Source organism: Peromyscus leucopus, chromosome 6, assembly GCF_004664715.2.
Source record: "Peromyscus leucopus breed LL Stock chromosome 6, UCI_PerLeu_2.1, whole genome shotgun sequence".
Taxonomy (NCBI): Eukaryota; Metazoa; Chordata; class Mammalia; order Rodentia; family Cricetidae; genus Peromyscus; species Peromyscus leucopus.
In genome coordinates this window covers 69,494,214-69,515,346 of record NC_051068.1, presented here as the reverse complement: position 1 = coordinate 69,515,346, position 21,133 = coordinate 69,494,214, and the positions used below count along the sequence as shown (strand labels likewise).

At 48.5% G+C, this 21,133-nt stretch overlaps 2 protein-coding genes across 7 annotated transcripts; both read right to left on the bottom strand.

Moving 5' to 3' along the window:
• Window positions 1-17: 17 nt before the first annotated feature.
• On the bottom strand, window positions 18-5,433 carry Tmod4 (tropomodulin 4). 6 transcript variants are annotated; one of them, XM_037206876.1, is made up of 11 exons: window positions 4,779-5,433; window positions 4,613-4,672; window positions 3,518-3,680; window positions 2,959-3,115; window positions 2,425-2,541; window positions 1,846-1,935; window positions 1,544-1,674; window positions 1,355-1,462; window positions 850-993; window positions 504-648; window positions 18-134 (listed from the first exon to the last, which is right to left on the bottom strand). In XM_037206876.1, exons 3-11 carry the CDS (start codon window positions 3,638-3,640, stop codon window positions 112-114), a joined length of 1,038 nt encoding a protein of 345 aa, XP_037062771.1. In that variant the 5' UTR covers window positions 3,641-3,680; window positions 4,613-4,672; window positions 4,779-5,433; the 3' UTR covers window positions 18-111. The 6 variants fall into 6 exon arrangements, with proteins under 6 accessions (XP_037062771.1, XP_028713244.1, XP_028713245.1 ...); XM_028857411.2 differs by having other exon boundaries at window positions 4,590-4,672; window positions 4,779-5,430; XM_028857412.2 differs by lacking the exon at window positions 4,779-5,433 and having other exon boundaries at window positions 4,613-4,759.
• A 1,879-nt stretch (window positions 5,434-7,312) lies between these two features.
• Window positions 7,313-18,127, bottom strand: Vps72 (vacuolar protein sorting 72 homolog). Its single transcript, XM_028857434.2, has 6 exons — window positions 17,925-18,127; window positions 11,317-11,469; window positions 10,924-11,038; window positions 9,393-9,569; window positions 8,511-8,655; window positions 7,313-7,859 (listed from the first exon to the last, which is right to left on the bottom strand). Exons 1-6 carry the CDS (start codon window positions 18,039-18,041, stop codon window positions 7,472-7,474), a joined length of 1,095 nt encoding a protein of 364 aa, XP_028713267.1. The 5' UTR covers window positions 18,042-18,127; the 3' UTR covers window positions 7,313-7,471.
• Window positions 18,128-21,133: the final 3,006 nt, after the last annotated feature.

The window sequence follows — 21,133 nt, the reverse complement described above, 5'->3', positions numbered from 1 at the left end:
GAAGGAGAGAGGCGGCGTGAACAAAAGGGATTTTATTTACAGGAAAGGGGAGAGAGATGAGGATTTATGTGTCCAGGGCTCTCATCTCTTGTTGGTAAAAGGAAGGTGACGCTATCTCTTCTTTTGCTGGCGACCTGTAAAGGGATAACAGTGAACACAGCTCTATCTCTTGTTGGCAAAGGCGTATTTCTCTTCCTCGCCCCTAAGGAGTGGCTGCCTCATGCCGCCAGATGAGCCTGTCCCATGTTAAAACAACAAAATCCAAAATACACACTGGAAAAGAAAAGGACCATGTCTCTGCAGGTGCCGTCATGCCGAGCTTCCGTCCTGCTTCTCTGCTGGGGGAAGAAGGACTTTCGCCTCTCTTTCCCAGCTCCCTCATCTCCACGTGTGTTTGCCAGCCTCCCCCCTGCCCCCCAAGCATTTATCACTGAGTCTGTCTTCAGGACTATCTGCCCATTTCAGCACGTGCCCTCCTCTGCACAGGGTCTGCGCTCACGTACGCAGTTCGTTGTTCCGGGTCATGGCCTGGGCTGCCCGAGCTCGCGGTCCTTGTTGTGTAAAGTGGTACCCGAAGCGGACAATCGAGGGACACTGCTCTAGCACGGTGGCCATTTCCATCTCCACTGCATCACCAGGCCACTGGCGCTGAGGATGGGAAGGTAAAGGCTGTCAGATACGGCGGTCCTTCACCATCCCAGCCCATGGACCTCTGGGAAGTCGAGAGGCTTGTTTCTCTAGAGTAGGTGAAGACAGTGCTGGCTCCCCTTGCTGCTGAGACCATGAGCCGCCCAGGGAGGAGCTCAATGGGCATTAGCTGAAGGAAGCCCTGGGGAACGGGATGCTGACCTGGTTGTCTACACGGAGCTCGGTGAGAGTGGCGTTTTCCCGGACGGCCTTCAGCACAGCCATGAGTCCTGTGCTGCTGATGAAGTTGGATTCGATGTTCAGGCTCTGGAGACTCCGGTTCTCACGCAACATGTCAGCCACCGCCTGCATGGTGGAGACTTGGGTTAGGGGACAGTTTCATAGGACAGGCAGGATGGGGGAAGGAGGGAAACAGTTCTGCGAGCTCCTGTGAGCTCCTGTGAGGCAGGAGGAGCCAAGATTGGGGAGCTGGGGGAAACATGAAGATTAGGGTCACTGGTGGGATTGAGGGTGTCGGGGAGGTTGTTTTGGGGGGGGGGCGCCTTCAGGACTTCGGAATTGTGAGCCAGAGGAGTAAGGGTCCGGATCTCTGAGGGCTGCCATAGAAAGCATGATGGGAACAGCACCCCCTAGTGTGACCCATAAAGAGAGCCCCTGCCGGGGGTGCATGACAGGGAAGAGCACTGGGGATGTCAGCCAGCCTTACATTGGCGATGGGGTCACCACTCTTGGTGGCCACCAGACTGAAGCTCCGGACGTAGGTATTCGTCTTCATTGCGTCGCATAAGTCGCTTAGCACAGGTATGGGGATGTCCTAAAGGGGCACAGGACAGTGGACTAAAGACTCATGCCTCAGCAGTTTCTCCTGTTACTGTTTGGGGTGGGAGCCAAATACCTGTATGTTATTGAGGTTCACTTCCTCCAGCTCTTTGTCATTGCTTCGAACTCGCTTTAGCATCTCTTCGATGTTTGTGGGATTTGGGGGTTCATCTGGTACCGGCTTGTACTTGTCAGGCTGCACCACACCTGGTGGGGACAAGAGCAGAAAGGAAACCCCAGCGTATCCCCCTTCATCATCTCTCCCGTCGGCCCTCTAGGCCTTCATGCACCATGTCTCACTCTTGCAGCCTCCTCCTAGCTGCTGGCTGCCTGCGCAGTGCTCTGGGGGCTGGGGGCATGCTTCCCGGGCACACTCACTGCTGATGCCTTCAGTGTTGCAGATTTCCCCACTGCAGATGGCGTCGTAGTACTGCTTGTTGCTCATCAGCGTGTACATGCCCAGGATCGCTGGCGAGGGTAAGCAGAGGGGCACGGGGTTAAGGTGCCTGCCCCAAGCCTGCCTCCTGCCTCTCTCTCCTGACCTTCCACCCCTGCAGACTTTCTCACCCTCCCTCAGCTGCAGGGGTCCCCTCCATAGACCTGCCATGGAGGGATTTCTAAACAGGAGAGGGCTCAGGGAAGGCCCTGGAGCAGCCACTTGGAGGGTCAGGACCATCTGCAGAGGTCCTCTGTCTGCCGCCTTCAGCCAGAACAGCTCTACACTCATCTGCCTTCACGATCCCTGGAAAGCTGCTCTTGAGATATTAACTTATTAAATTAAAAAAAAAAAGAATGAGCCAGTGTACAAGCAAACAAATAAGACAAGTTAAAACCCACTGCCTGAGGCTTTCTTGGATGTCCTGTCCTGGCTCCGATCTTTCCTTCTAGTTCTGAGTCAAGATAAAGATGCTACAAGCCCCATCCTCCCCCGCTCCTCAGCTTCCTGCAGCCGCCCACCTGCGATGTCGCACATTTCAGCATCTGTAGCATGGGACAGTGCCTCCTCCAGCTCGGGCTCCAGTGTAATCTGTTCCTCTGCTGGGATTTCTCTCTTGGGCTGAATATAGGGTTTCCCTGATAGAGAGATGAAGCACAGTTCAGGTAGAGGTAATTTCTTCCAAAGTGGCAGCCTCCACCTTCCTTTCCTTCTCCATGTGGGTTCAGACCGAAGCCTGAATTCTCTATAAGAACAGGATTCTTCAGTCCTGTCCTCTCCTTTCTCAGAAAAACTGAAGAGTACAGGTGAGGTGTCTGGAATCTCAGCATTTGGCAAGCTGAGCTAGTAGGTCGGCTAGCTCAGGGCTAACCTGGGCTACACACTGAGATCTCAAAAATAAAAATAAAACAAAACTGGAGAACAGACTAGCATGTAGCTGTCCAGGACCTGAGTCCCTGACAGAGAGATGCCAGAATCGGGGAGGGAAGCTGACGGGGAGGTGCAAGAAACAGCCATTTGGTTTCTGGAGGGCATGGATGTTAGGGTGCCCATACCCTTCTTCTCGCCGGTGAAGGGCACCAAGTCATCACGCTCCTTGACTTCTAGCGCCTGTTGCTCCAGGTACTGCAACAGGGCATCTCGGTCTAGTGGCCCGGTTGGACTCTTCTTTGTCTGGTCACGTTGTCTCAGTCCAGCTGGCAGGAGCATATTCTTAGGGATGAGTTTTGGGGAACAAGTCAGGCACTCTCCAGACATCTTTTTCCTGGCCCTCCTGGGATTCCAGGTCCTGTTGGTAGCCCTGGTCTCAGCCACCCAGCATCCACTGTCCTTCCCACATGTGCAGGGATGCCCTGACCCCTGTGCGGGTGCCCTGGTCTCAGCCACCCAGTGTTTACACTTCCCACTGACACGGGGATGCCCTGACCCCTGTGCGGGTACCCTGTCGAGCTCAGGCCCTGGTCTCATCCACCCAGTGTTTACACTTCCCACCGACATGGGGATGCCCTGACCCCTGTGCGGGTACCCTGTCTAGCTCAGGCCCTGGTCTCAGCCACCCAGTGTTTACACTTCCCACCGATACGGGGATCCCCAGTCCCTGCACTGGTACCCTACCTCGGGGTCCATTTCTTGTAGCTCACAGTCCAGCTGTTCTAGCTCTTCAGGGCTCAAGGTCCTTAGGATCTCATCTTCATCTATGTCTCTGTATTTCTCCAGCTCCTTCTGGTATGATGACATGGTGGCCCTTACCACTTCCCCACTGGGTGACACTCACAGCCTGGGGATATGGGAAAAGTCGTTAAACATGGACACTGAGGACACAGAGGTCCAGCCATGGTTAGTCACAGAACTAAGTACCTTGGAGGCCAGGGTCTACCTGGGATGGAAAGATGAGATTGTTCGTTGTTACAATTTCCCTGCCAGTTGCTGCACTTTCCAGCCCTTCTGGATGGGGAGTCTAGGCTCCTGGCGGGGGCTGTCCGCCCACTGTGTGATGGAGAAAACCCGGCAGCGCCCTCCCCTACAACTTTACCCGACAGCGTCTCTTGCCCTGACACAGCTGCTGGAGGCCCTGCCAGCACAGCTGGCTCCATGCCCAGTTCCTATTGAAAGGTGGGAGGGGGTGGCAGAGAGCTCCAGGGAAAGTCCTCCTCTCTTTCCCATTCCCCGGGCCTTTTTCAAAACTGGGTAAGCAAGGAAGCATGACTGAGTTGGAGTGGTGGCCTCTTATGCCACCCTCACCTCCTCCTTTATCATAAAGGACCAAGGTCTCGCTTTTCACGTTTGCTAAAGTTCTAAATCGTAAGGGAAAGTACGGCTTAGAGGCTGGGGCACTTCCAGCCTGGGGGCAGGGCAATATGGCCTCAGAAGGCATTCAGTTCCCATACTCTGTCACCAGAAAGGTGACACTGGAGCACTGGGCAAGGACTGCCTTCTCCAGGGGTGGTGGGATGGTTAAACTGGCAATCTTTCACAGTGTGAACAATGCACTCTGCCTACACATGACGCTTAACCCGGGAGATGATCCTGAAGGGAGACATTGACAACATGCGCTTTACAGAGTCAAGGCGGGAAGTGGCAGAGACAGACAGTGACAGGGGCAGACACACACCAGCTCGCTTTCCTTAGCCACTCTTCCCATCTCCCACCAGGCCCTCACCCATAAGACCCCGCTTTTCCCACCTACCAGTCCTGATTGGCACCTCTCACCTCCCCTTGTCAGTTGGTCCGTCTGTTCCACTGGGGCACTGTCCGGTCAGCGGGAGGAGTCTGGTGCCGGGGGAGAGAGTGGGGGAACAGTGAGCTCAGCATTTTATTATTTTAGCTCTGGCCAGGTGGGGAGTGGTGGGAGATCACATATACACAGACCCCATACCTTGCCCAGCCCTGAGAGCCTCTAGTGGCCAGTGTCAGCCATGACACCTCTTTTCCTACAAGCAGAGTCCTCCAGGGGAGAATCCGATGACTCCTACTGTGTGGTACCTGTTCCCTTTAAAAGCACCGAATGAAGGTGGTACGTCGGTGTAGTCAGCCAGGCATAGTGCCTCCCACCTGCCTTCCCACACAGGGGAGGCTGAGGCAGGGCTGCTACAAGATGGAGAGCAGCATGAACTATACATGAGTTCATAGTCAACACGGGCTGCAGAGCAGAAGGTTGTTTTTTTAAAGGGGGGCAGGGGAGCTGCACAACTGTGAGGACTGGAGTTAACACCCCTGCACCCACAAAACAAGCTGTCATCTCACACACACCTGTAACCCCAGCTCCGGTGGGCGGCAAAGACAGAAGGGTCACTGGGGGCTTGCTGGCTTCTAATAGCCTAGAAATCAGGACCCGCGGTTCAGGAAGAGACCCTGCCTCAAAGGAATAGGAGGAATTACAGAAGACACGGTTGGCCTCTACATATGCACACCACTCTGACACACGTATGTACACACATACATACACACACACTCAATATAAGGATTTTAATTTGGTATTTAACTTTAGTTCAATGAACAAATACTTTAGGATTAAATATGGACAACTTAGGTAAGTATAATAAAAGTATGATAGGCTTGAATAAAGGCATCTTTATGAAGCCTATTACTTTGTGTAATAAATACATGCCAATTAAAAAAAAATGGGCCAGAGATGGCTTTTGTTAAGAGCACTGGTTGCTCTAAATAGAGGTTCTGAGTTCAATTCCCAGCAACCACACGGTGGCTCAGAACCATCTATAATGAGATCTGGTGACCTCGTCTGTCCTGCAGACGTACCAGAAGACAGAGCACTCACATTAAGTAACAAATAAGTCTTAAAAGATAAATAAAAAGGACAAAGCAGGAACAGTGATTTGCTCCTCTAGGCCTAGCACTTGGAGGGCTGAGGCTGAAGGAATGCTTGAGCCCAGGAGTCTGAAATTAGCCTGGACAATTTAGTTAGAACTTGTGTTTTAAAAATAAGACAAAAAGCGAGCAGTAGTGGTGCAATGCCTTTAATCCCAGAACTGGGAGGAGGATTTCTGTGAGTTCAAGGCCAACCTGGTCTACAGAGTGAGTTCCATGACAGCCAGGACTATTTCAGAGAAACCTTGTCTTGAAAAACAAACAAACAAATAAAAAACAGAAAAAAAAAAAAAAAAAAAAGGCCAGGCAGTGGTGGCACACACTTTTTTTTTTTTTTTTTTTTTCCGAGACAGGGTTTCTCTGTGTAGTTTTGGTGCCTGTCCTAGATCTTGCTCTGTAGACCAGGCTGGCCTCGAATTCACAGAGATCTGCCCAGATCTTCTTCCTGTGTGCTGGTATTTAAGGCGTGTGTGTCACCACTGCATGAGAGAAAATGGCCCCCAAAGAGAGTGGCACTCTTAGGGGATATGGCTTTGTTAGAGTAGGTATGGTCTTGTTGGAGGAAGTGTGTCACTGCGGAGGTGCCTTTGAGATCTCATATGTTCAAGCTTTGCTCAGTGATACTCAGACCACTTTCTGATCCCTGCAAGATGTAGGACTCTCAGCTACCTCTCCAGCACCATGTCTGCCTGCACAGAGCATGTCCCACCATGATGATAATGGATTAAATCCTCTGAACTATAAGTGAGCCACCCCAATTAAATGTTTTCCTTTATAAGAGTTATCATGGTCATGGTGTCTCTTCACAGCAATAGAAACCCTACGACACTGTCTCAAAAAAAAGGGGTGGGGGAAAGGTTGGGTAGCCATGGCGCATGTATTTAATGCCAGCACTTAAGAGGCAGAAGCAGTGGGTCTTCCTGAGTTTGAGGCCAGCCTGGTCTACAGAGTGAGTTCTAAGACAGCCAGGGCTACACAGAGAAACTGTTTCAAAAAAAAAACAAAAAAAACCCCAACAACAAAAGGGGGGGGGGCTGGAGAGATGGCCCAGAAGAAGTTAAGAGGATCACTGGCTGCTCTTCCAGAGGACCCGGGTTCAATTCCTAGCACCCACATGGTGGCTCACAATCATCTATAACTCCAGTTCTAGGGGATCCAGCAACTTCTGGCCTCTGTGTACACCATGTATGTATACTGTGTTCATATACATGCAGACAAACACCCACACACATAAAAGAAAAAAAAAAACAAAAAAAAACGATAGCTCCTAACGAGAGCGACCAAACAACACAAAGGCCTAGGGACAGGGTGTGACAGCCAAAACTAACTTCAGCACTTGGAAGGCAAAGGCAGGGAGATCTGATGTGGGGCCAGCCTGGGCTATGCAGGGACCCCTGTCTCAAAAGAGAGAAAAAGAAGAGGGAAGGAGAGGAGAAAACAAATGAGGTGTCTCAGTGGTGGACCACTTCTCCAGCACACACAAGGCCGTGTGTTAATCCTAGCACAAACAAAACTAAAACAACCCAAATATACAAACACACTCACACACTCACAAATATATCTTGCCCAATCCTACACACCACATATAAGGATTTTACCATTTTATTAGCATAAAAAAATGACAACAAAACCAAACCATGAACAGGGGAGGAAAGTTGGAAAGAAAAAACACACCCAAGACAAAGGGAAGAGCAGAACCGAGCCCGGGTCAGCAGAGGAAAGACATTTCTAAAGAGCAAGTATCTATTTGATGACAATCTTCTGCCGCAAGGCTCGGGGCCCAGAGCCAGGGAGTGGCTCAGGGGCTGGGGGGCCAGGGCCTAGGGCTGAGGCAGTGGGCGGCAGTCCGTGGGCGGTGATGTACTTCTTGTAGGCCTCACGGATGATTTTGAAGGCCCGAGCAGTGGCATAGGGTATGTCTGTAACAGGGTCCCGGTACAAAGCTGGGCGATGGGTCACTGGGCAGACCTCCCGAACAGGGACCTTGGGGGGTCGCCCTTGGGGGAACCACTCTTCAAATGTTGCATCATCACTAAATGTGATGAAGGTACGTGAGCAGTGAGCAGGAGGGCCGGCAGGTCCAGTCCCGGCATGTGGAGTCAAGGCAGCAGCTGTAGGAGCAGGATCAAGTCTGAGGGCGAAAGACAGAAGAATCACCAGATGCTGAGAAGTCAAGAAATTCATGCCTGTAACGTCAGTATTTAAGAGACTGAGAGAAGATGAATCCCCTGAGTTTCAAGCCACTGGAGAGACAGAGCGAGTACCTGTGTCAACAAAAAAGAGCTGGGCACAGGGCTGGAAAGACAACTCAGCAGTTAAGAGCACATGGGTTTGAGTCCCAGCACCCAAACACTGGCTCACACCATCTCTCACTCCAGTTGCACAGAATTTGTCTCCTTCTGGCCTCAATGGGCACCAGGCCAGACATACATGCAAGCAAAACACTGATACACACTTAAAAATAAACAAATAAATAAAAATATTGGGTAGTGGTGGCCATGCCTTTAATCCCAGCACTCAGGAGGCAGAGGCAGGTGGATCTCTGTGAGTTCGAGGTCAGCCTGATTTACAGAGCAAGTACTAAGGAGATAGATGGGGGCAGGTCATGAGTTTGGGACTAGCCTGGGCTACATAGTGAGTTCAGGCCAGCCAGAACTACAGAGTGAGTGAGATGGCTCAAGAAAACAAAACAAGAGGAAGGAATGAGCCGGGTGCAGGATAAGATCTGAAGTGTGCACTGGGGGAAGTGTCTAGAGAAGCCAGGCACACGGGAGGCACTCACCCTTCCACGTCCACGTTCTCCTCCTTGGGACCGGGCTCCCCAACAAGCGGCACTGTCACAGAATGGTAGGTGATTATAGGCCCAGGACACTTCCGCTTCTTGTGAACCTGCTTCTTTTTGTCTGCTTCAAGCCTTTCATAGGTCTCTTCAGGATCAGAAGGAGAAAGGAGCAAATGGTCAGTTTCCCTTCCCCACACTCTAGCTCTGGCCCGTGATCTATAAAGTTACATTTATGTATGTATGAGTGTAGGTGTGTGTATGTGTGCATGTACACACGTCCACACGTGTAGAGGTCAGAGGACAACTTGCTGGAGTCAGTTCCCCGTTTATATCATGTGGATTCTAAAGATCAAACTCAGGTCACAGGGCTTGGTGGCAAGTGCCTTAGCCTGCTGAGCCATCTCGGGTCTCACTGGGCCCTGTCCTATGATCTTAATCATCAATCTAATCACTGCCACTCTCCACTCTGGCCAGCAGAGAAGTCCATCCTTACTCAGGACAGGAAGAATCTCAAGTAGGAAAAGTTCATTTCCCAGCATATTCCTCCCAACCCCAAATAGCCCATCAGCCTGCTCCTGATCCAGACATGAATCAGATCACTCAGCATTTGTCCAGTTTTCAGCTGAAATACAATTCCTGATGACAGTTTGCTTGCGGGGGAGACATGGTCTCATTATGTAGCTCTGGCTGGCCTTGACTTCACAGAGCTCCACCTGCCAGTAAGTGCGGGGGCTAAAGGCATGCACCACCACCCCCTGGCCAGCTGGGACTGTTAAGTGTGAACTTTCTAATTCTTTTGCCTCGAATCTCCAAATCTCAGGTTTCAGTTTTTCTCATGCAACCTCAGTGTCTCCACCTACTTTTCCCAAAGCACAGACTGACCCAGTGAACGTAAGTTGAGCTCTTCTGTGATCTTGGCCTCCCTGAGCAGCTCTTCCTGGGTCAGGGGTCGATCACAGTGGGGACCCTTTCGCCTCCGGGACTGTCCTTGCCTCTCTTGAACCCGAAGGAAAGTTTGTCGAGTATGCTCAGCTGTAGATTGACGCATGGACTTCCGACCTATAGAAAGTGGGATGGGAAGAAATCTCTGAATTCATTTCTACTTTCTCTATTCTCCTTCTTCTTTTTTTTTAAAGACAGGATTCCAACAATGGAGCCCTGGCTGTCCTAGAACTCACTATGTAGACCAGCCTAACCTCACTCAGAGCATCCTCCTGCCTCTACTTCTGGAGCCATGGGATTAAAGGCAGGCAACATCACACCCAGCTAAAAGTTAAATACAACAGCAACAACAACTTAAGCTTACACACACACACACACACACACACACACACACACACACACACACACAAGTAATACAAATAATGCCTACAGCCTTTAATCACATCATCTATTGTAAACATCGCACCCTATTTCAGTCTGTATATTACTATTATTATTATTATTATTATTATTATTATTGTTTTTGGTTTTGGTTTTTCAAGGCAGCGTTTCTCTGTGTAGTTTTGGTGCCTGTCCTGGATCTCACTCTGTAGCCCAGGCTGGCCTCGAACTCACAGAGATTCACCTGCCTCTGCCTCCCAAGTGCTGGGATTAAAGGCGTCCGCCGCCGCCGCCGCCGCGCCGCGCCGCCGCTGCCGCCGCCGCCCCCCGGCTTACTATTATTTTTTTTATGATTTAAGGGTTAAGTTGTACACAGCTTTCTCTTAAATATTTTAGTTTTTTTTGTGTGTGTGTGGTATTGAGGATTAAGTATTCTACCACTAAGTTACATCTCCAGACATTTTCCCATTTTTCTAAGTTATGTTTTATTAGTACCTTAAACTTTTTTATTACATTCATCTATGGGGCGGGGGCGGGGAGGAACGACACATGTGCAAATCAGAATTTTCAGGAGTTGGTTCTCTTCTCTCTTTCCACCATGTGGGTCTTAGGGACAGAACTCAGGTCGTCAGGCTTGGCAACAAACACCTTTACCTACCAAGACATCTTGTCAGCCCTCACAGTTTTTAATTTGAGATATTCTTACTAAATTGTTGGGTGGGCTTGAACTTGCTCTGTAGCACAGAAGTTGGCCTTCAACTTGTGATTCTCCTGCTGCAGCCTCTTGACTGGTTGTGACACAGGCCTGCACCAGCAGACCCGGGTGTATTTCTAAGGATAAGGATGTTCCCGAGCTGAAGAGCTGGCGCAGGGGTGAAAGGGCTCAGACACGGGCACAGTGTAACAAGCCCCCAGTAACTAACTCCAGCTCTCCTGGCCTCTGCCTGCATTGCACATACAAGTGCGCACACACACACTCCAGTAGGCAGACACACACTAGACAGAAGGACTCTCCTCACATGACAACGTAGTTCTCAACCTTGGGAAACTCAGTGCGGACGGACGGACGGACAGACAGAGTTAAACTCACTGTCAGAGCCATCATCATGGAGCTCCGGGGGCAGCAGCGCCTTCCCCTCCCGGGCCTTCTGGGAGCTGCTTGCTGGGGTGCTGACCTTTCGAGGCCTCAAGCTCTTTAGAGGCTCCTGGGGACACCAGAAAACAGAAGAGATAGGGTAAAGGTGAGGATTTTATCAGAGAAAACTAGCACCCAGCAGGAGGAGAGCACAGTTAAGAACAGTCCAAGGAGCTGGGGATGGTGGCGCACGCCTTTAATCCCAGCGCATGGCAGCAGAGGCAGGCAGATCTTGAGTTTGAGGCCAGCCTGGGCAACAAAGCAGGAAACAAACAAACAAACAAAATCCCCCATTCCACACACACAAAGGTTTCCTTGGTGTCCAAGGAAATCAAGGTTCCTTTGTACCTTATAGGCTTTGGTGACGACTCTGCGCTTCCTTCTTGGCTCCTCTGCTTCCCCGTCACTGGATGGCTCATCCCCTTCATCAATGTCGAAGTCGGAGTCTACCTCATCCTCCGTGTCAGACTGGTCTCCCTGGTACTCATCGTCTCCAGACTCCTGAGGACAAAGGAAGATGAGAACTGGCTGGAGGAGGAGGTGGACTAATTCACTCCCGATAGGGATCTCGGATTCTTTCCTATTTAGCTTTTCACTCCCCACAGACGAAGCCTTTCCAGCCCACGGTCCTTAGCTGAGTACCGCTGCCTTCCAGTGTCACAGACAACTAGCCTATGGCATCTGAAACACCATGCTCATAACTGGGGATCTAAAGGATGTGGTTTGGCCTCATTCACTGAAGGACAGGACATAGTTATGAAGAGAAGTTGGAGCTGAGCCATGAGTCGTGATGGTTCATGCCTATAATCCCACATTCAGGAAGCCTAGGCAAGAAGACTGCTGTGAGTTTGAGGTGGGCCTGGGTTACACAGTGAGGTCTGGGACAGTGTAAGCTACAGAGTGAGTCTCTACTTGAAACAAAAACACGAATAAATAAATAAATAAGTTCTAACACAAAGAAACATAGATATAAAATTCCTTGGCTAATTAGAGGTCCAAGTCAAGCCTGGGTTATATGGGTTATAAGAGACGCTGTTCCCAAAAAAACTAAATAAGGGAAGAGGTCATATCTCAGTTGGTAGAATGCTTATTATCTAGTATGAATGAGGCCTTGGATTCAATCCCCAACACTCCATTATCCAGGTGTAGTGCTGCATAACTGCAATCCCAGTGCTAAGGAGGTGGAAGCAGGAGGGTCACAAGTTCAAAGTCACTGTGGGCTGGAGAGATGGCTCAGAGGTTAAGAGCACTGGCTGCTCTTCCAGAGGATCAAAGTTCAATTCCCAGCACCCACATGGCAGCTCACGACTGTCTGTAGCTCCAGATCCAGGGGATCTGACAACCTCATACAGGCACAAATTCAGGCAAAACACCAATGCACATAAAAATAAAGATAAACAATAATTTAAAAACAACAATAACAAAAAACAAATTCAAAGTCATCTTTGGCCATGTTGCCAGTTTGAGGCTAGCCTGAGGAACACACAACCTTGTCTCAAAAACATAGAAACTGGGACTGGGGCTAGAGAGACGGCACTTACTGCAATTCTGGAAGACCAGGGTCCAGGTGTAGGTACCCACATAGCAGCTGACCACCACCTATACCTTCAGTTCCCGGGGATCCTACCCTCTTCTGATATCCATGAGCAGTGCAGACATTTGGTGTACAAACAATTAAAAAAGCAAAACATCCATAGACATAAAATAAAAATAAATTAGCCAGGCAGTGGTGGCACTCGCCTTTAATCCCAGCACTCTAGAGGCAGAGGCAAGAGAATCTCTGTGAGTTTGAGGCCAGCCTGATCTACAAAGTGAGTTCCAGCACAGCCAGAGCTGTTATATAGAGAAACCCTGTTTCAAAAACCATAAATAAATAAAATAAAACAAAAATTAATAAATAATAAAAACACTTCTGGCTGGAACTATAGCTCAGGGGTAGAGTGCTTGCTTAGCATGTGATAGACTCTGGGTTCAATCCCTACTAGTGTTTAAAAAAAAAAAAAAAAGTTGCAAGCAGGGCATTAGTGGCGCACACCTTTAATCCCAGCACTTGGGCGGCAGAGGCATGTGGATCTCTGTGAAGCCAGCCTGGTCTAAAGTGAGTTATAGGACAGCCAGGCCTATGTAGAGAAAGCCCGTCTCAAAACTCAAGGCAGCCTTTTGTGGCCATCGCTGATCACTGCCACCAAAATGAAGTTCAATCCCTTTGTGACTTCTGACAAAGTGAGAACCTCCCACAGCATTTCAGTTCACCTTCTCACAGCCTTCCTTTTGGTTTTTAAGACAGGGTTTCTCTGTGTAGTCCTAGCTGTCCTGGAGCTCACTCTATAGAGCAGGCTGGCATCAGAGATTCGCCTGCCTCTGTCTCCCGAGTGCTGGGGTTAAAGGTGTGTGCCACCACAGCCTGGCTTTGTCTTCCCCCTTCCAAAGAGCCGAGACAGAAGTACAATGTTTGGTCTACACTGGTTCAGGCTGTCCCAGGACACTGCAAAGGCCAGCAGACTGGCCAAGTGGTCCAAGTGTCCGGGAAGAAATACGTCATCTACACTGAACAAGTGCAGCGAGAAAAGGCGAATGGTACAACTCTCCATGCTGGCACCCACCCCGGCAAGGTGGTTATCACCAGGCTAAAGCTGGACAGAGACCACCAGAAGGTCCTGGAAAGGAAAGCCGAGTCTCGAGTAGGAAAGAAGGGCAAACACAAGGGAGAAACAATTGAGAAGATGCAGGAGTGGGGGCATCTCTACACAACTTTCATTGAAGACTGCGTAAGTTAAAAAAAAAAAAAAAAAGCTGCAAATTAGAACAGCCTGGCATTCCAAGAGGTCTAAACTTTGGACTTTACTCCTTTAAAAAAGCCAGTCTGGGAAATTTTCCTTCTCCTTTCCTCAGTCTCTCTGTGTGTGTGTGTGTGTGTGTACGCGCGCGCGCGCACGCTAAGTGAGTGAAGGTCCCTATGGAGTTCAGAAGACAGCATGCTGGGAACTGAACTCAGGTCCTCTGGAAGAGCAGCAGTACTTGCTTAATCACTTTGTTGGTTTTTATAAGGACAGTCTCATGGTAGTGAGCCAGATTTGAGCTAACTGAAGTTTGCTGGACCTGTATGACTCTGAAGGACAGAAAGGACATGGGCTTTGATGTAATACATGGTAGCGTTTAAACAGCCGAGAGGGAAGAATGAATCACAGGTAGGTGGAAAAGCAGACACGCACACAGCATATTTATGGAATGAGGATTTAGACCCACGCACAGAGTTTTTCCCTGCCACGAAGCTGTATTAGGCCAGTGAGGTGGCTCAGCAGGAAAGCTTTCCACCAAGCCCGAAGACCTGATCCCAGGACCACCTGGCAGACGGCAACTCCTTCAAGTTGTCCTTTGACTCTCACGAAGAGATGTGGCACATGAGCCTCCCCCACAAGTAACCAGCAAACGTTGAAAGGAAGAAACGAGCGTGTTAGCTGACTGCTCTAACTCTGGCACAGCCTCCTTCCAACAGTGAATTCTCCCGAGGTTCAAAAGAAGCTACCTTCTTCCCAGTGGAGAAACACATTGATTGCATGTGGATACGGATTTTGCTTGCATGTGTGTATGTGCATGTGTGGGTGTGTGTCTAGTGCTCAAGGTGGCCAGAAGAGGAATCAGACCCTTTGGAATAAAGAGTTATGAATGGTTTTGAACCATCATGTGGGTGCTGGGAACCAAACCCAGGTCCTCTGCAAAAGCAGCCAGTACTCTTATCCTGACTCCAGCCCCTCTATGGAAAAACGTAAATGTCAAGGACATTTAGGACTTAATCTGTAAGCCAGGGGGTTTCACCCCCTCTCATCTCCTGACCTCTCCCACTGTTGATCATCACTGTTGAAGTACGGTTACCTAGAGCAATGTGTTCCTCATGTGTGTTGGGACAGAAAAATATTTGAATACTACTGTGGATAATGGGAGCCGCTATGGATTTGGGGTATGTACATGGAATGTTTCGGAAAGCTATGAGAGCGAGAAGGGCTAGAGCACGGAACCTCAAGTGCAGCCTGAGGTAATACAGGTTAAGACACAAATGGCAGCTGCGCTGGAAAGGGGGGATCACTGATGAGGGGAAGTCAGCTGGCCTGCATAGCAGCACCTCACGCCTTTCTCTCTCTTCAGTCAGTGACTCAACTAATGGATTAACTGTGGTGCACAGGTTGCCAAAGCAAGCAAGTAACAAACGGATGAAACCCTGAGCCAGCCAGAGCTTAATCCAGCACAAATGACCACCATTCTTCCTAACGAATGTTCCGTTTTTGTTTTTGTTTCTCAAGACCGAGTTTCTCTGTGTTTTTTTTTTTTGGTGCCTGTTCTGGATCTCGCTCAGTAGACCAGGCTGGCCTCGTACTCACAGAGATCCGACTGCCTTTGCCTCCCCAGTGCTGGGATTAAAGGTTTGCACCACCATGCCCAGCCTCTCCCTAGAATTTAATGCTAACTAAGTTGGTCTTTCTTGAATATACCATACACTTCAGTCTGGCTGCCGGCAAGCTCACAGCTATCAATGCCATTTCCATTTTAGCACAGATTCTTGGCACAATTACTTCTGATTTTTCTAATTAATATTTTTAGTCTGAAAGTTTCATATATTAATACATTTTGTTTTGCTCATTTTCTATTTTTACTGCTCGTAATTTTTGTTTCTATTGTAACCTTTCTTAAATCTTTTTTGGAAGCATGAGATGCACCTATTAAATAACATCTCATAAAATGACAGAAATAGGAAAATGAACCTTAGAGGAAGAATGAGAGAGCTCTATTTTAAACTAGTTTATTAAAGCTGTATACGTAGTAAAGGCTCCTAGACAGTCATAAAGTCTTATCTACTCTGTTTTTCAAAAATTTCCCTTCTACTCTACTCAACAGTGTCCCATATCCACCTCTATCCCATAGTGCTGGGAGATGGAGCCCAGGTCTTCAGGCATGCTAAGCAAGTTAGCCCTGAACAACAGTGACATCCCCAGACAGCCTTTGTCCAGGTTTCTTTCTGCCACTGTCCTTTTAGGCTTATCCCACTAGTTTTATATAGATGGCTGAGTCAGGATGCAACTGGAAACAGCAAAATCTGACTGGGGAGTTGGGAGGGAGAATCCAAGGGTAGTGACAAGTACCCACAGTTCCAGGACTCAGGAGTCTGAGGCAGAGGGCTGCCTCAACTTTGAGGCTGGCTAAGTAACCCCATTTTTAAAAAGCTATATAAGGCCAGGCACATGGCACATACCTTTAATCCCAGCACTCAGGAGGCAAAGGCAGGTGAATCTCTGAGTTCTAGGATAGCCTGGTCTACAAAGCAAGTTCTAGGGCTACACGGGAAGAGGTACTGGGGGGAGGGGCGTGGGGGGGGGACCTAAGCTGGGTATGGGAGGCAGAGGCAGGTGGATCTCTGTGAAGCCAGACTGGTCTACATAGAGAGTTCCAAGACAGCCAGGACTATGTAGAGAGACCCTGCCTCAAAAAAACAAAAACAAGTGCTTGGCCTTTAATCGCAGCACTTAGGCAGAGGCAGGCGGCTCTCTGAGTTCAGCCTGATCTATAAAGTGAGTTCCAGGACAGTCAGGGCTGTTACAAAGAGAAACCCTGTTTCTAAAAATCTAAAAACCAAAACCAAAACAAAACAACACAACCCCCTCCCAAAAAAAAAGCCAGCTCAGTCCTATACCCTCTAGCCTTGATTCTTTATTCTACACCCTCAATCTTTATTCTCCTAGAGAACAAAAGCAGACTTGGAGGTCTCACACCAGGACTTGAGTGTCTCTATATACTCTATTTCATCTCTTCCCTCATTCTTTATCCAACCAAGGCCTACTTTTTATAATGTCCTCAGTTTAAATGTTATTTTCCCATGAGTGCCTATTCTCAACCACTCTGGGGCCTTCAAGAGGGCTCAGTGGGTAAAGCAGCTTGTTGTCCAACCCTGGCCATCTGAGTTCATTCCTGTGGCTCCTAGGATGGATGGAGAGTGAACTCTGATCTTCATATGTGGGCACACAAATAGTACTTAAAAAAAAAAAACAAGACACGCTGGGCAGTGGTGGCGCATGCCTTTAATCCCAGCACTCGGGAGGCAGAGGCAGGAGGATCTCTGTGAGTTCCAGGAAAGGCGCAAAAAGGTACACAGAGAAACTCTGTCTCAAAAAACAAACAAACAAAACAAACCAACAAAAAAACCCCACAAATCTCTCACCTGTTACCAGAGCATCCCATATTTCCTTAATTTTAAGACTTTATCAGAAAGTATCTTAGTTGACTGTGAACCCAGACAGTTCCCCTGCAGGATGGGGTTTCCTTTTTTTATTTTTTTCCAGGGGCTGGTAACCCAGGATCCAGGGCTTACTAGGCAAGTGGTCTACCACTAAGCCACAAACTATAGTCCTAACCCCAGGGCAGTTTTTAATATGTTTCCTCGGAGCCCACCACAACCTATCACATATGGTAGACCTGGGTGCTCAACAGAGTCACTCAATGAATAGTTTCTATTAATAAAATTTCAGCCAAGAGTGAGCCCTGAACGTAAAAACAAAAACAAAAACAAAAACTGAATTCTAATGTTACAGACCTTACAAATCAGAGATTGAAAAGAAGCTAAATTTAATTAGAAACTGCAATTTTGTTTCTACGGTGGAAATAAATGGGGATTCTCTTAGAACAGCCAATAGAGAGCCATCTAAGAAAATCGTACACAGTGATTTGAAAGCTGAAAACCGAGGTGCTAATTTCCTGTTTCTGAAGGGGTCCCTTTCTGTAGAAACCCGACAGCAGGACAAGACAACTGCAAAGCCGACACACAGACACACCGCGTCCCTCCCGCCTCCGCATTCAGTCAGGAGCCTTAGCTCTCCCTACACCGCTCTCCCCGCCCCCTTCCTCTTTGTCCAGGGTTTCCCTACAGGACTCCGCTTCCTCCCTTCCCTCTTCCTGGGCCCGGCTCTTGCCTCTGTGAAGCCCCCGTAAGTCGTCTGGTAGAATTCATCTTCCTCCTCTGCTTCCAGGAGCCCCGAGAGCCGGTTCCCCGCGGTCTTCCGAGGGGCCCGGCCCCCGGCCAAGCTCATAGCGCCGGCGGAGTCTGCGCCGCCGCCCGCAGCCCTGGCCCGGCTCCGGTTCTCAGGGATCGGCGCTCCACACGATTTCCTGTGGGCGGCCGCCAATGGCGGAAGTCCGGCGTCTGCAGGCAAAAGCAGCCGAGCGTAGAGCGATTCTAGAGCCAGCCTCTAAGTCGCCTCCTCCACCAAGCTGTCTTGGCCACTCTTAGTCAGACTAGGAACAGTACCAGGATTCCCCCTCCACCCTTCCCACCTTTGTTGTTGTTGTTTTCAGACAGGGTCTCACTGTACAGTCCTAGCTGGAGCAGGCTGGCTTCGAACTCATAGAGCTCCTCCTGCCTGTCTACCTGAGTGCTGGAACTAAAGGCATGAGGCATTAGACCCACGAGGCAAGCTCACTCCCCCCCCCACACTTTGATTTTAATTCTGCTAGTAGGAGCCTTTCTAAAAGTTTTAGCTTTTTCACTTCCCACCTCGAAAACTCCAAAGGCAGTCAGTTCTATATTCTCAGCAACTATAGGACAGGAGAATAACAAACTCATGCCTAACTAGTGTAGTAGAATTTAAAAATGAAAAGAAGCCTGGGAATATAGCACAGTGGAGGCGTGCATGTTTAGTCTGCATGCTCTCTAGATTCTATCCCTATCATACTCAAAAACATTATTGTAATTAAGAACTGAACCTGAAACCCACTGGTGGTCACCCACGCCTTTAATCCCAGCACTAGGGAGGCAGAGGCAGGCCGATCTCTTAGTTTGAGGCCAGTCAGGGCTACAGAAGGAAGTTCCCCTGACAACCAGGGTTACACAGAGAAACCCTTATCTCAAAGACAACAAACAGAGAACAGAACCTTAAAAGCAGAGGTGGTGGCAGAGATCTGTAACCTCCAGCACTTGGGTGGCTGAGGCAGGAGGATCACAGTTGGTGGCCAGCTTGGGTTACCATAGGAAGTTCCAGGCCAGCCTCAGCCACAAAGAAAGCTTTTGTCTAAAGAAAGAAAAACAACCTACAAGCAGCTAAGTACCTGGCCTGGTGTTCCACACCTTTTGAATTCCAACACTCAGGAGGCAGAGGCCAGGGATCTCTATGAGTTAAAGATCTATGCTTGTTCTACATAGCAAGTTCTAGGCCAGCCAGGGCTACAGAATGTGACTCTGACTCAAAACAACAATAACAAAAACAAACAGCAGCAACAAAAGCCCAGTGTGATATTTTAGACTTGTAATCTCAGCTCGTGGGAGGGAGACTGAACTGGAAGATCTGGACAAAACAAAATAAATCCATAGACTTACCTTGAAAGTTGTGGCTGTGTGACCCATGACAAGTAGCTTTCCATTTCCGAATCTCACATTTTTCACCTGTAAAGTGAGACATGATTGTTGAGGCGAAGGGATACAACCCTTGTAAACTGCTTAGCAGTGTTTAGTAAGTTCATAGTAAACATTAGTAGGAAACTGTCATTAACATGAGCTTCTAGGTCAATGGTTCTCAATCTGTGGGTCGTAATCCCTTTAGGAGGTCAAAGGACCTTTCACAGGGGTTGCCAAAGACCATTGGAAAACAGATATTTACATTACTATTCATGACAGTTATGGAGTAGCAATGGAAAGAAGTCCATGGTGGGTGGTCACCACACGAGAAACTGTACCAAGGTCCTTCATCTCCCTGTCTGCAGATTCGCCCCTTCTACATCGTCCTATTTTGGGGTCACTCTTCCGTCCCTCAATTCCGTCACATTTCTAGGTTTTTCCTTTGCTTTATCATTCCTTTCCTCTCTACTGGCAAATTTAAAATCGTATAGGACAATGAAGTGTTCCCAAACACCCGTTCTTCTCTTTCTAGACACAGCTTCCGTAATCATGGAAAGGATGTCTCCTAGAGCCTCTGAAATAGTTCCAAATTCAAATAGTCTGTGTTGTCAAGACTGGGTCAACTTTTGTTCTCATTGTTTGTTCTGAAAAAGCAGTTCTGAAATATAGCACTCTTACAATTCTATGCTAATACTTGTTAATTTTATTCCAGTGACTTATGGTTCTGTCCCCATTTGTTTGTGATCTTTTGATTTCTTTGTTTGTTTGTTTTTAGATTTATTTATTTATTATGTATACAGAAGAGGGCGCCAGATCTCCTTACAGATGGTTGTGAGCCACCATGTGGTTGCTGGGAATTGAACTCAGGACCTCTGGAAGAGCAGTCGGTGCTCTTAACCTCTGAGCCATCTCTCCAGCCCCTTCTTTGTTTGTTTTGTTGTTGTTTTTTGAAACGGGGTATCACTGTGTAGTTCTGGATGTCCTAGAACTCTCTCTGCTGGCTTCAAACTGACAGAGGTCTGCCTGCCTCTGTGCTGGAGTTAGAGGTGTGTACAACTACACCTGAATTGTTTGGTTTTCTTAATACATGGTCTCATGTAACTCCAGCTGCCCTCCAAATCCCCTTACAGCTGAGGCAGGCCTTAAACGCCTGATCATTTGGCTTCCATCTCCTAACTGCTGGGATTGTGGGTGTGTGATACCATTCTTGATTTTTGTTTTGTTTTGTTTTTCAAGACAGGGTTTCTCTGTGTAGCCCTGGCTGTCCTGGAACTTGCTCTGTAGACCAGGCTGGCCTCGAACTCAAAGATACAACATCTGCCTCTGCCTCAGGAGTACTGAAATTAAAGTCATGTACCACCGTCTGGCCCATTCTTGACTTTTTTTTTTTAAAGAATACATTTAAATTTTTTATTACATTTTAAAAACTGTGTGTTTGTATTCATGTGTGTGAGCACGTGACATTGTACTGGTGTGGTGGTCAGAAGACAATTTGCAGGGATTGGCTCTCCCTTTTTACTATGTGGAACCTGGGGCTCAAAGTCAGGTCATTAGGCTTGATGGCAAGCATCTCTAGCCACTGAGTTTTGTTTTTTGAGATAGGGTCTCATTATGTAATCCAAGCTAGCTTAGAACTCAGTAGTAACCCAGTCAGTCTTGAACTGGTCTGCCTTGGTCTTCTGATTGTTTCATGCTATGTTGAAGGGAGATTTTTTCCCTTTCTGCTGTTTTTCCCCCTCTTCATTGCTGGGAATTGAACCCAAGGCCTCAGGAATACTGAGGAAGCACTCA

What these genes read in the sequence shown, in the direction of transcription:
- Tmod4 (XM_037206876.1), bottom strand. Translation starts at nt 3,640, where the DNA reads ATGTCATCATACCAGAAGGAGCTGGAGAAATACAGAGACATAGATGAA. An exon ending in TACAAGAAATGGACCCCGAG is followed by an intron (nt 3,116 to 3,517) that starts GTAGGGTACCAG and finishes CTCATCCCTAAG; the next exon opens with AATATGCTCCTGCCAGCTGG. An exon ending in CAACACTGAAGGCATCAGCA is followed by an intron (nt 1,675 to 1,845) that starts GTGAGTGTGCCC and finishes TGTCCCCACCAG; the next exon opens with GTGTGGTGCAGCCTGACAAG.
- Vps72 (XM_028857434.2), bottom strand. Translation starts at nt 18,041, where the DNA reads ATGAGCTTGGCCGGGGGCCGGGCCCCTCGGAAGACCGCGGGGAACCGG. An exon ending in TCGTCACCAAAGCCTATAAG is followed by an intron (nt 11,039 to 11,316) that starts GTACAAAGGAAC and finishes TGGTGTCCCCAG; the next exon opens with GAGCCTCTAAAGAGCTTGAG. An exon ending in GAGAACGTGGACGTGGAAGG is followed by an intron (nt 7,860 to 8,510) that starts GTGAGTGCCTCC and finishes TTTCGCCCTCAG; the next exon opens with ACTTGATCCTGCTCCTACAG.